Raw genomic sequence first — 13,576 nt, 5'->3', positions numbered from 1 at the left:
GGGTTTAAATTTTCGTCAATATAGACACCTACGAATTTGGAAGTTTCCACCCTATTTATTATTTCTTAACCATGTGTTCCACTTATAATTGACTCCTAAATGTAAAGAACTGAATATGATGTGCATTTTAAAAATTAAGAACAAGCTCATTTGCTGAAAACTGATCAGTAATACTTTTAAAAACATTGTTCACCACATTTTCTGTTGCTGTATGAACGGTTGGACTGGTTACAATACTAGTGTGATTTGCGAAAAGAACTAATTATCTATGTTGCATATTAGACAGAAGATCGCTTACATACATGAGAAACAGAACAATTGCAGACCTACGATTGAGGCTTCAGGAACCCCATACACGATTTCTCCTTAGACAGGATAATATCCCCGAACTACACTGATTGCATTACAAAGTACAATCTTCTGCATTCTTTTGGTTAGATATGACATTGTCAATTAGTTGACTCTACCATCAAACCCATAAAACTTCAGTTCATCCAGGAGAATACTGTGACTCACATAGTAAATGTCTTACACAGGTTGCAGAAAACACCAATTAGTGCTATTTTGTTATTAAATTCTTGTAAAATCTGGAGATGTCAGCACATAAAAATATAACATTAAAATATCAACAATATTATACAAACGATATACTGTCTCTCACCATTAGGATGAGATGCTGAGTTGCTGACAGGCCCAATGAAAAGAGTGTTACACACAGAGATTTTGGCCAAAGCCTTCTCCAAAAAGGACACACACACACACACACACACACACACACACACACACGCGCGCGCGCGCGCACCTGCAACTCAACGTGTTATCTTTGCGGTGGGTGGCAATCTATCCTTTTCATAACATTGTTGACATTCTAACTTGGACTTTACATTGTAAAATTAAAATATCAATGGATAATGCCACTACACACAGCTGGAGAATCTAATTATCATATCCACTGGAAGAAAGGAGTAGTAACGCGACAGTTTAGTCCACAGACACACTACGAGAAATCCTTTATTTAACTTCTCTTGGACAAGAGGTCTACTGACAGAAATCACACCAGTGAATTACTGAGGATCATTGGTTACATTACAGTAATTCCTTGATTATCAATCACGAACTGGCAGAACCTGAATAAACATAGTTTAAACATATGATAGAAATTGGGAACTTCCAAATGTATATTTGACATTATAAGAAATGCATACACAATCAGTTTTTACTTTGGTACTCAACAATTTCATAACCTAAGAGTCTTCTATGAAAGCAATTGAAAAATGTGTGTTGAGTTCTCAATAATATAACTTTTAATTCACATGGTGACCTACCAATCTATTTGCTATTTCATTAGGTGCCATTGCATCCTTGTTCCATTTGAAAGTTACAGTTCTGTGTTTGCTGGACTCCAAAAGACATTCTAACAGACTTCCTCCATTTTCCACTGATAATACCGTTAATTTTGGTCCTCTTTCAGCTCTTGTGCGACGTTTAACTGGCTTTTTCATTCTCTTATCTGAAGCTCTGAAAAATAATTCAGATATTAATTATCTGAGACAAAGGAGTCACACACATGTAAGTTCATGAACATTATTTCAAACACAAAAATTTGATGTGATAACTTCAGTGACTAGCTTAACACAGAAGCACCTACTTTCTCAGGACAATATGAAATAAGAACAATCATTTTTGCAATAGCTTAACTAGTTTCCTTGTTCCGAGTGCATCAGCATTCCATACCCCTATAAATGCTAATTGTTCAACACCACACTGTGCACATTGTCAGTGGTTCCATTAATGCTTGCAGCAGCACACCATTCAGATGAATGACCTTTCTCAAAAATATAGCCACATTTAAAATCAGTCGTGTGTTTCTTAACTGTTGAAAATGAAGGAACGGACTCCTTATGAGCCTTCCATTTTTCCTCAGTGATAAACCATCCAAACAAAGAATTTTATGATGCCACAATACTCCACATTATCTAAGAGAGTCAAACACTCAAAACACTACTACAGGGTGGCCATAACTAAAGTTCCAATTTCAAAAAGCTGTAGAAAGAGAACCACTCCTCAGAATGATGTCAAATTTTAACAGTATATTACTGACGTAGGGGGAAACATCATGGCAAAAAAAAAAAAAAAAAACCTGCCTAACATGACTGTCAGGAGCATGTACTATTGGTCAAGCTCTCTTACAAGAATGGTGGCTGTGCATCAGTAGCCCTGAAGAAATTCCAGACAATCAAGAATATGAAGAAAGGGATTGATCTGACATCTGCTAAGGGTCTGGAGAAAAATATTACAAAATTCAAAACGGCAAGTTCTTTTGAAGTGCAATACAGCAGAGGAAGGAAAGCAATTGATCTGACATCTGCCAAAGATGTGGCCACAGCACTGCAGGAGACGTCGAGCGGTGGTGTGCAAATATGCAGTGCTCAGGGAAATGCACAAATGTTGGACATGCCTGCAAGCTTGCACATAAAATCCTACAAAACATCCTTCGTTGTTATCCACACAATATCACCCATGTTCAAGAGTTGCTTCCTGCTGACCTGCCATCAAGAGAAACATACGATCTGGAATTTACTGCTCGCATGGAACTGGACAATGAATGGCCATGAAACCCATTTCCATCTCTAAGCACATGTCCACATACAGAATATGAGCAATGGAAAATCCACACACACAACTGGTACCACTTCATTCTGCAAAGCTGACCATGTGGTGTGGGTTGATGGCACTGTTTATCACAGAGCCATATTTTTTCGAGGTGAAGAGTCCTGCGGGTCCTGTTACCAGTACCGTCACTCGTAAACGCTAAGGAGTCTTTAGCACAACCAACATTATTCCAACCTTTCAATAGCGTTAATGTGTGGGTAGGATCATTTTTATGTAAGATGGTGCTCCAATGCACATTGCACAGCCAGTGAAGTGCCTACTGGGGGTCTGCCCCTATTTTAGCTGACAATGGAACAATTGTTGTACTGGGTGTATACGCAGACGAGGAAAAAAATTCCTGGATTTTTCCTGGATTTCCCGGGTAAAAATACACTTTCTCCTAGATAAAAACACGCTTTTTCCGTGTTATTAAGTGACAGTATATTTTCCCTCGGAACTGTAAAACTTATCAATCCTTTGAATAGTTATGTTTTTATACACGGATGTAGAATTTCCTGGCACTTTAGAAAACAAAACTCAGGGAAGAAAGCTTCTTTTGGAAAGATTTTTGATGTGCAGCAACATATACGCTGCATTTTTTCGTATTACAAAAGTATAAATTCGAATTCCACCAAACACCGCATGTTACGTTCCGAACTATTGTAATCGAGATTGCGATGCGCTTTTGTAAGCCAGTCATAGCTTATGTCACGTGATCCTGCCAGCCGATGACAGTGGATATTCAGACCACAGGACACATGATGTAGTCAGTTAATAGCAACATCACTTATGTAGCGCAGATATACAAACAGGAAAAGTTAATGTTTTAAATTAATATACATGGTGTTGCTACAAGAAAAGCAAAGCTTTCACATATAATATTGGTCTCTAAGGTTAATAAGCTGCAAGAGTAGCTAAGCTTCCACATATAATGTTGATATTTTTTACGCATGTTACACTTTAAGATACATCACACAAATGTGCCAGTAAAATTTTTAGCCGATTCCAGCGACTTGTCCTCAAAGTTTTCCACAAATAAATTAGCTACCGCAGAGGAGAGAGAGCTTCCCGTAGCACTACATCAATTTGCTCATAATAACGACATGCATGTCTGATCTGGGCTCAAAATACTTCTAAATGGCTCGTCATCAAACGATCTGCGATTTAAGAAATTCATAGTACATTCTCGCACATAGTTCAACTTGCGTAAAAGGAAATTTACTGTGAAAGTAATGCTTTTCAAACCACCATTTGCAATATTTTCCCGCGACCTGTTAGAAATAGGTATGTTTCAGTAGTTGTCAGAGAGCACCAGATAACAGGCGCTACTGCACTTTAGCAGCTGCTACGACGCAGGAAGCCCGTATGTTCGTATGTGTAAAACATTAAAAGATCTTACATTATGTTACAAAAGAAAAAAGACATCAGAGGATACTCCAAGAGCATCGGAATTTCGTGAATCATACTAAAATGGCACATTTCAAGTCCATACTTAAAAAGCATATTCATATGTCCAGATTCCCAATGAACTAGGCCTCAACCTGCCATTGAGCTTTTCAGAGTCGGTTGCAGGATGTATTAACTCATTTTTGATTCTTTATTATGGCTCGATGCCATACGTGCTAGAAGATGAAAACGTGCACTTGAAATGCAGCGAGCAGTTGAAATTAGCTAATAGTGTGGAACTAAACACTTTGTTTCAAACACGTTGACTGCCTCAGCGTAAAAGATTAATAAAAGCCAAGTTTCCTTAGCAAATCGACAAAAATAACTTCATTGTTCTACAAGGCGATTAATGCATAGCTGTCAGAAAAGTGGAAATCGTCCCCTCTTTCGAGTGTTTGAGATACGTCAAAAATTTAAAAAATCGAATTTTCAAAAATACGTTCATTTCGTAGCACACATCTTTCTCAAGAGTCTGATACATAAAACATACATGTTCGAGGAAATGTAAGACATGTTAGTTGGTCTTAAGTGTGCCGGAGTGCAGTGCCACCCCTCTTCACACAGCATTATTCTATCGCACGTCACTGTATTTCGCTCCACGGCATTGAAATGTGTATATTTTGTACTGGATGGCATCAAACCATATTCAGGACAGTGAAAATTATAATGTTCTGTGGTGCCTCTCCCGCTCCCAGTCGCCGGCTTGACATCCTGCCCTCTTTTTTAAAAAAAAAAAAAAAGGCTTTTGTGATTAGTATATTAGTGACAACTCATTATCACGTGTAACATCTCAGTAGGTTTACAAACATTACAAAATTTTCCCAGTGAAAATACATCCACATGTTGATCATTAACAGAACTGGATTACAGTTTTATCTTTATAAGCAATAAAATTTAAATTATCGCCGGTGTTGGTAAGTGTTTTCCTATGGGTCACTTTGTCTGTCTATTCCGCCCTCTGGATTTGAAAGTATCTGAAAATTGGTGCAGAACAGCTAATACTCACCAACACTATTCCTTGGTCACACCAGATACTATTTGCAGTTCCATAGTATGTCCCTCCAATGCAGTGTCTATAGTGGTAGCAAAGCATCATTCTTATTTAATGGTGTTGCCCTCCTCATCCAGGGCTGGTTTGGTTGTTCTAATGCACATACTTTTAGGGCTGAGTTGCGGCTGTTCATGACCATTAGTGATCCAAAACTTTCCTTGACCACCTACAATGATTAGGTTCATTGGTGATTTGTAGATTTCTCATACGAGCCTGCAGCTTTTTGAAATCAACAAAAGTTTCTCAGCTGCATCTTGACTGAAGACTTGACCTTTTCTTGTTGATGATGATGGGATAACATCTTCAATGTCAAAAAATTGCCCTGAGCAATCTTTATTTTATGTGTTAGTTGGACTAGCTTTGTCAGTCGAAGTCTTATCTTCCGCATTCTGACTGCCTGTGATGCCTTCATTAAGTCCCACCCAAGAATAACCTTATGACTACATTCTCTTAAAATGACACATTCAAAGGGCTGTCTCTGTCACTGATATTTATTTTTGCAAATGTCTTGCAATGTCTAAAAAAACTGTAACAGCATTTATCAGTCCAAATGGTAACTATATCACAAATTATCAGTTATCATTCAGGCCAGATCAACACAATGATGTTACGTTAAGTAACTGCAATACCAGAGTGAAAAGTTAAGAACATCAGAGTTGGCACCTTTTGAGTAACATTTTCAACCAACAATATAGGAAGTGCTCAAATATATTCTGGAGAAAACTGGTATCTGAGGTCACTTTGTGAGGGAGTGATAACAAATATTATGATTATGGAAAATTAAAAACACTAACAAAATGATGCAGACTTCCCACAGTGTGTTAATTTTCACACCCGTCCAAAATACCTGTGCTACACATACAAACATTTTATTTCCACATTGGCCAATTAGTTATAGATACTTTAATTCATGTCTCAACTTTTATCTTCTTCTGGGAAAGGTTTTTAACACAAAGGTTGAAACTGAAATTTATACAATGAATTTCAAACACCACAAAACAGCATATAACTTACATGTCAGCTGGGCCTCCAGATGCAAGATCAGAAGTTGTATCCAAATGAGGATGTGGAGGCTATGTGGAGAAAAGTTTACAAGAATTAATATCACTACACTAAGCAACAGTCATAGCAATGTATGAGACTGAAGTGAACTTATTTTCTAACATCATGCAACAGTACACAAGGTAATTAAAACTTGTGATGCCACAGAGATACATCAAAATAAAATGATTAACCAAACAAGTATTACAGTACAGTACAATAATTCACAAATTAAAGAGATTGAGATTCTATGATGATTTTTTTTTTCCATTTATGCTACATGAATTAACACACAATTCTAAGTGTTGCTTGAGAGAGGAAGCACCGTTTGACATAAACAGATATTCAATGAAAATTTTTATTTTATTTGTTATCTCTCACCTGCATTACTGTGTGTCCTGTGTTAACATATACAGGCTCCATATAACCCTGACCTTTCACTGCTGTATCCATATGAGGAATTCCTGTTTCGTGTTGCATAATTTGTTGATTGCCAGCAAGGTTCTGCCTAGGTATTTCAGTTGCTGTCATCAGTATACCAGCCTGTGGCATTTTATCACCTGAGATTATTTCTAAGTTTTGACTTGGTACATAAATCAGAGTAGGGGCTTTCTGTTGTGCCAAGTTAGTGTTCCATTCAGTTGTGTTTGCAAGTGTTGGAGGAGGCATCGCTTCAACAGGATGTTGATAAGTCAAAGCTTCTGAGTGCCCAGCTTTCTGAAGACTTTCTAATCCCTCTTGCTGTAAATGAGAATGTCCGGGACCACCAACTACCACATTTTCAACCTTTAATTGTTGAGGCATATCACCAACAGAATACTGGATAACATTCTGCTGAGTGTTTACATTCAGCAATAGTTCTTGTGGCGTCCCCTGCTGGTGTAGTACATTCTCTTTGCTAGTTTGACAATGGTCAGGTTTCTGTGTAATCAGTTGTTGTAGCTGATTTGACAGGGCTTCAGACTGTGTTAACACATGCTGCTGTGGTATCGCCCTTTCATGCTGGACAATATTTTCTTGATGAGAAAGTGTTTGGGTCTCACCAGGCATTACTTGACATATTTGAGTCTGTCCAAGCTCGTTTGAAGTTTTGTTCTGATATTCAGAACTTACACTTTCTTCTTGACTTTCAAAAACATTCTGGGATGCATACACATCTTTTAATGAAGTTTCACAGGTTGCCACTACATGTGATCCAGTATCTGAGGTAACTGCTGTTGACATATTTTCCAAATCTTTATTGTCCTTTTGTACTATGCCTTCTGGGAAAAAATTTCCGCTGAGTATATGTGGGGTCTGCAGTTGATTTGTGCTGTCTGGCATTAGTGTTGCTTCGTGTGTAGCCTTCATAAATTTCACAGCTGAATCTTCCTGACTTACACCAAAATTCTGTTGTAGCTGCCCTTGCACATGCTGCTGGTGTGTAATCACAAGTGCATTGGTTTTGGAAGATTGCTGCCTATATTGGACCACTTTGGCTTTACGTTTAGTTAGCACATCCCGATTGAACTCACTAGATGAGGTTTCGTACTGATTGCTTTCTTGGCTCATAGTTATATCCTCCTCTGTTGTAATGGTGGACTCCTCTGTCCATTCTGATACAGATGTATCATGAACGGGAAGTAGTTCTTTCTGTTCAGTTACCATTTGATTTTGTAACAGTTCTTGCTGTGCTGATGAAACTTGTTCTAAACAGTGCATTTGGTACTGTGTAATAGGAGGCTCTACTTTTACTACAGCTGGCTGATTTTCATGTAATGTGTTTTTTTCTTCCAGAAAATATGATTGTTGACTCTTTTCCTTCTGAAGGTTATCTGTAAGGTGCAAAACATTTTCTTTCACTTCAGATCCATATACAACACCCTGGATCACATCATGACTGCCTGTCACTCCCCCATCTTGTCTTTCTAAACCTGGTTTGTACTCACTCTGAGAATATTCTTCTTTCTTAGGTGGCTGATGCACGGGCACATGTTCTCTTTCAACTACCTTGGTTGCTGTATCTTGACACAATTTTAGTTGCTCTGATAACTGCTCTTCTAATAATGGCATCTGAGCAATTACAACAGGCTCCTTATATTCTTGTTGAGGCAAAGTAGGAACAGCCTGGCGAGTTTCTCCTCCCAGAGAAGTCACAAACATACTCTCGGGTTGCACAGGCATCTGTTGCAGTTTTATATCACTCTGAGTTATCATTTCACCTGTGGAATACTTTCCATCCACACGAGAAACAAACTCACTTTCCTGTGGTAATCTCTCTCTGTTTTCAGATGTCATCTCTTGGGACTCACGCCCTGAAACCTGTTTTTGCTGACTGTCTCCAAACTCTTGGGTGCTTGGTTGCTCAAACTTGACTTTTTCAATTATATGACCTGTCAGTTCATCCTTCTGTCCTTCATGGTCAACTAAAACCTGTTGATTCAGAGTTTCTTGTTGAGCCTGTGTCATTATCGAGAATTGTTGCTGTACAGGCGCATTTGGCATAAACTTATTATCTGGGCCAATGGCACTGTACTGTTGATCAGCTGGTGAAATTTCCTTGTTACCTGTCGATGGCAGTCCACTTGGCTGCTCTTGAATTGTTAGTTGACTATTATCTTGTAGCTGAATCTGACTAGGTACATGATCCTGCCATAGAATTTTGTGACTCTCTAGTTCAACAGACTGATTTTCAGGTGTAGGGCAAATCACACTAGAAATTTGCTCTGGCAACCATCCCTCCTTGACACTTTGAATTACATTATGTGATTCAATGACAGTTTCTTCTGATGAAATGTTTTCCTTTCCATACGATTTCTGTGGAGAGAGAGACTGTGGAGTTATCTGTTCCTGGATGTACTGTGATCCTTCTACAGATGAAATCACTTTGTTGATATTACAAGTGTCAGAGCTATGGTCTTCTGGTGTAGCACCTTGTGAATGATCAAATGACTGGTAACATATTCTGTCTTCCACCAATTTCTGTGGTAAACCTGGCTCTAAGACAGATGCAGGAGTGTCGTATTTTCTAGATTCAAAATGTTTCTCAGTTACTTCCTGTGACTGAATTGGCTGATCTGCGACAACAGCCTCACCGTGTTGCCATGTTTGTCTTTGCTGGTATGCAAGAACTTCTGAGTCTTCTTGAGGGAACATTCTGTCATGTGTAGTAGTTTGTTGCTGAGTATTCACTTGGTTTGAACTACCACTAGAAATCTCATCTAGTTCATGAGAAAGTTGTTGTGTGAGAGTCTGATGTTTCTGTATTGACTCCAGTGCTATTTTGTTTCCATGATAAGATTCTTTTGCTTGCTGCAATGCCTGCTGAAGTTGTTGAATGCTTTGTTGGCACTTGGTAAGATCTTGGTGGCATTTCTCTTGCTGCAGAACCTGTTGTTGGATGAGTTTTAGTTTCAACTGTCGTTCAATATGTAAAATATTTTCCTCTTCTTGACTAAGCGGTACATGGGGAATGTAAGATGGCTGTTGATGCATCTGAGCAGTGGACTGACTTGGTTGAGACAAATATGTCTCTACTGCATACTGAGGTTGTGACTGCATGTGAAAGATGCTGATATCAGTCTGCATCTCAGTACTCTGAGCAGTTGGCACAATATTGGTTTGCTGAACATTATCAATTTGAGATGGATGCTGTGTGTCAGGCACATTATGTAGAGCACCTTGGTTCTCACTAACAGGTATCTGCATCTGAACAGATGATAAAGGATGTTGGCCCAATGCTGAGTGGTCAGAGACAGGTCCATAGCCATGCTGGAAAATTGTTCCTTGACTACTATATGATTCATCAGAAGTGTCAGTCGGAATGTAGGTTTGATTTGCCTGTTGGAAGGAGAAGAAAAAATCTGCTTTCAGACAAGATGAAATTTTAGATATTCGCAATTATTTATAATGTAAAATAAACTAAAAATCATGACTATTTTAACAGTTTTTGATACTGGGATTAAGCTTTATAATTATTACATAGGCAGTTAAAAAAAAAAAAATTAAAAAAAAAATAAAAAAAAAATCCCGATTAGCAAATAATATCACCCTCCTAAAATTTGGTAGTTCTTCAATCATCTATTTTTTTCATTTTACGATCACTGTTTCTATGACCAGTACAGTTTTCAAGAGCCCCCCCACCAGCCAAAATTCTAAATTCACACAAATCTTTAATGGAACTAAGTTCTTACCATTCACTTATATCTGTGTGTAACTCTATATTTCAACTGATATACCTACATTAGTATGCTGTAAGTTACTTTCTATTCTTTAAGGGGGTAGGATGTCAAACTGACCGTCTTGGAGCAGGAGAGACACCACAGGACATTTCCACTGTCTATACTTTTACGAATAAATTCATAAAACTTTGTCAGCATGACCAGGAAGGATTCAGGATTCACAATCATAACAGTGGAAGTTCAAAAAAAATAACAAAATAAAATTTTTTTACATGTGAAAGTTCATCATTTTTTCACTTCTATTGGCTGTGTTTGTTGCTATAGGTACACGTTTCTTCACAAGTAAGAGAGATTATTCGACGAATTTTGCACAGAATACAAACCATACTTACAGGTGTATGAAACTCTAGAAATTATTTAATTTATGAAAAAATGAATGAGCTGTTAAATTTTAAACTTAATGTTTATAAAAAACTCAAATTTTATAGTTAATTATCTCAATTTTTACCACAGTTTTTAATAGATTTGGAAAATTCTTGAGTTTCATACACCTGTAAGTATGGTTTGTATGCTGTGCAAAATTCATTGAAGAATCTCCCTTACATATGAAGAAAAGTGTACCGATAGCAACAAATGCAGTCATTGGTAAGTGAACAAAAGGTGAAATACAAATGTAAAAAAATAGATTATTTTCTTATATTTTTGAACTTCCAACGCTATAAGTGTAAATCCTAAATCCTTTCTGGTCATTCTGACAAAGTTTTATGAATTTATTTTTAAAAGTATAGACAGTGGAAATTAAAAATTCCTGTGGTGTCTCTTCTACTCCAAGTCGTCCCGTTTGACGTTGTACCCCCCTTTAGGACATTATCCTATACTAACACCTTTAACTTTAATTTTCTAACTGCTTTTCTTTAATTCCAGAAACCACTGCAGCCAGATGGTCCATCATCATCATCATTATTATTATACAGATGATATAGTACATTAATTTCAAAGCCTCTACTGATTACGCTCATAAAATCCTGTCTCACGGATCCTCTTGCAATTCTTCTGATCAAATAACATGTTCAAAGGAGATTAATGTAATTTTTCTGTCTGTACATTATTTTAGGCAGAAGAAATAAAATTTTAATATACTATGGTTATATAATTGTAGGCTCTAGTACACGCAACATGTAGAAAAAAAAGATGTAAAATAAATTAAAAATGAACAAGTTCACAAACACACACACACACACACACACACACACACACACACACACACACACACACACAAAAGCATTTTCTACATACATACGAAAAATGTGCCTGTGAATGCTGGAAAATTTAATGGTTAACTGTAGTTTTCTACAGAATGACACAATAAATTTGGAAATTTTCATGAAAAATTTGACACTACTGCCTATTGAAGAAAGTATTTTAATAATTAACAATAATGGAAATTCCTGGATGGAGCAATATGTAAAATTAGGGAAAGGCAACCACTCACCTATAGAAGACTAATGCATGGAGCACAGTAACACAACAGAAAAAAAATCCCTTAAAACTGCATCAATATTTCTGCAAAAACTCTGACCCCTGTAAGAGTCTCAGTATTTTCTAAAGTCCTTATCTTTAGCCCAAACCTAATTTCAACCATGCTGGGCTTGTAATGGACTTTCTTTCCTTGACTCATTCTTTGCAGTGGAAACATTTCTTCGCCCCGCCCCAACGGTAGCCAACCTAAAACCCATTTAGAACCTTATTTACAACAGTTCCAGCCTGCCTCCAACTGCAATGATCTTCCTTTCCTAAATCCCTCCACTGTGAGTCCAACATCGCTCATATATAACACACTGCCATCCGTAACCTGAAAATCAGTCCACACCTTATCACCCTTTCCCCAGTCAAAGACTATACCACAGACGGTATGAATCACAGTGACTACGTGGCTGAGGGTTTTCACCAACTTTCCGACACGTCTGCATACAAGTCTCCCCAGCACAGAAGTCCAACATTACCTCAATCAGCTTCTCAAGGCCTTAGGTCCATCCAAAACCCTGACACCTGAATCCTATTTATCTCCCTCCTCACACCAGCAACCCCACGCATTCCTACCTTTTACCTATTCCCATAACTCCACAAACCTAACCCTACAGGTCTCTCTATTGGTCATCTCATCGTGGCTGGGTACAATGCTCCCAAAGAACAAACCTCTGCCTTTGTTGACCAACACATCTCAACTGTTGACCAACACATCTCAACTATTGTCCATAACATCCCATCATACATTCAAGACACTGCTCACTTCCTTCACTGTCTCTCCACAGTTCCTGTTCCATTACCACCAGAATCCTTGTTGTACACCAATATCCTCCACACCCCAGTCTTGCAGCCATGGAACATTACTTTTCCCATTGCCATCCTTATACCAAACCCACCATCTCTTTCCTAATCTTCCTAGCCAACTACATCCTAAACCACAGTTACTTCAATTTTGAACATTAAATCTACGAACAAATCCATGGTACTGCCATGGGTACTCACATAGCCCCATCATATGTCAACTTACTTATGGGTCATCTGAAGGAATCCTTCCTATGCAGTCAACCCCTACAACCTCTTGTATGACAGATGCATTGATGACATTTTCATGATCTGGACTTACAGCAAGGACAACTTTCACTCTTTCTTCCATAACTTTAACACCCATTTCCAAATCCCCTTCACATCGTCTTTCTCAGCTCATTGAGCCACCTTCCTAGATGTATATCTCCACCTCTCTGATGGTTCCTCAAATACATCAGTCCATATCAAGCACACCAACCACAAACAGTACATCCTCTTCGACAGCTGTCACTCATTCCACGTCAAAAAATCTCTTCCTTACAGCCTCACCATCCACGGATGCTGCATCTGCATTGGAAAGCAGAATTGTCAAAATATTCCGATAACCTTACTACAGCCCTCACTGATAGGCAGTAACCTACATAGTTCGTCCATAAACAAGTCTCTCATTCCATCTGCTAGTCTGACACCAGTAAACCTGTTAACCAGCCGATGTCTATCACTCCTCCGATCACCCAGAATCACCCTGAGCTTGAGAAGCTCAACCTCATCCTACACCAAGGCTTCGAGCACCTCACATCATGATGAGGGATAAACCACCCAAAATCTTACACACATGGTCAAAAGAAGCATTCCGCCACCCACCCCTCATACAGAATATCCTTGTACATCCCTA

General features: G+C 38.2%; 1 protein-coding gene across 2 annotated transcripts in view; it reads right to left on the bottom strand.

The window, feature by feature from the left end:
- LOC124556848 overlaps positions 1 to 13,576 on the bottom strand; it is a 332,788-nt gene that overhangs the window by 158,372 nt on the left and 160,840 nt on the right. For both annotated transcript variants that reach the window (XM_047130867.1, XM_047130868.1), the window contains exons 13-15: positions 6,572 to 10,009; positions 6,164 to 6,222; positions 1,326 to 1,518 (exon numbers count right to left, since the gene is read on the bottom strand). In XM_047130867.1, coding sequence (XP_046986823.1) covers positions 1,326 to 1,518; positions 6,164 to 6,222; positions 6,572 to 10,009 — 3,690 coding nt within the window. The remainder of the gene's footprint in view (positions 1 to 1,325; positions 1,519 to 6,163; positions 6,223 to 6,571; positions 10,010 to 13,576) is intronic.

The sequence above is a fragment of the Schistocerca americana genome, chromosome X, assembly GCF_021461395.2.
Source record: "Schistocerca americana isolate TAMUIC-IGC-003095 chromosome X, iqSchAmer2.1, whole genome shotgun sequence".
Classification (NCBI taxonomy): Eukaryota; Metazoa; Arthropoda; class Insecta; order Orthoptera; family Acrididae; genus Schistocerca; species Schistocerca americana.
The sequence above is the reverse complement of the archived record's forward strand: the minus strand, read 5'-3'. Positions and strand labels throughout refer to the sequence as shown.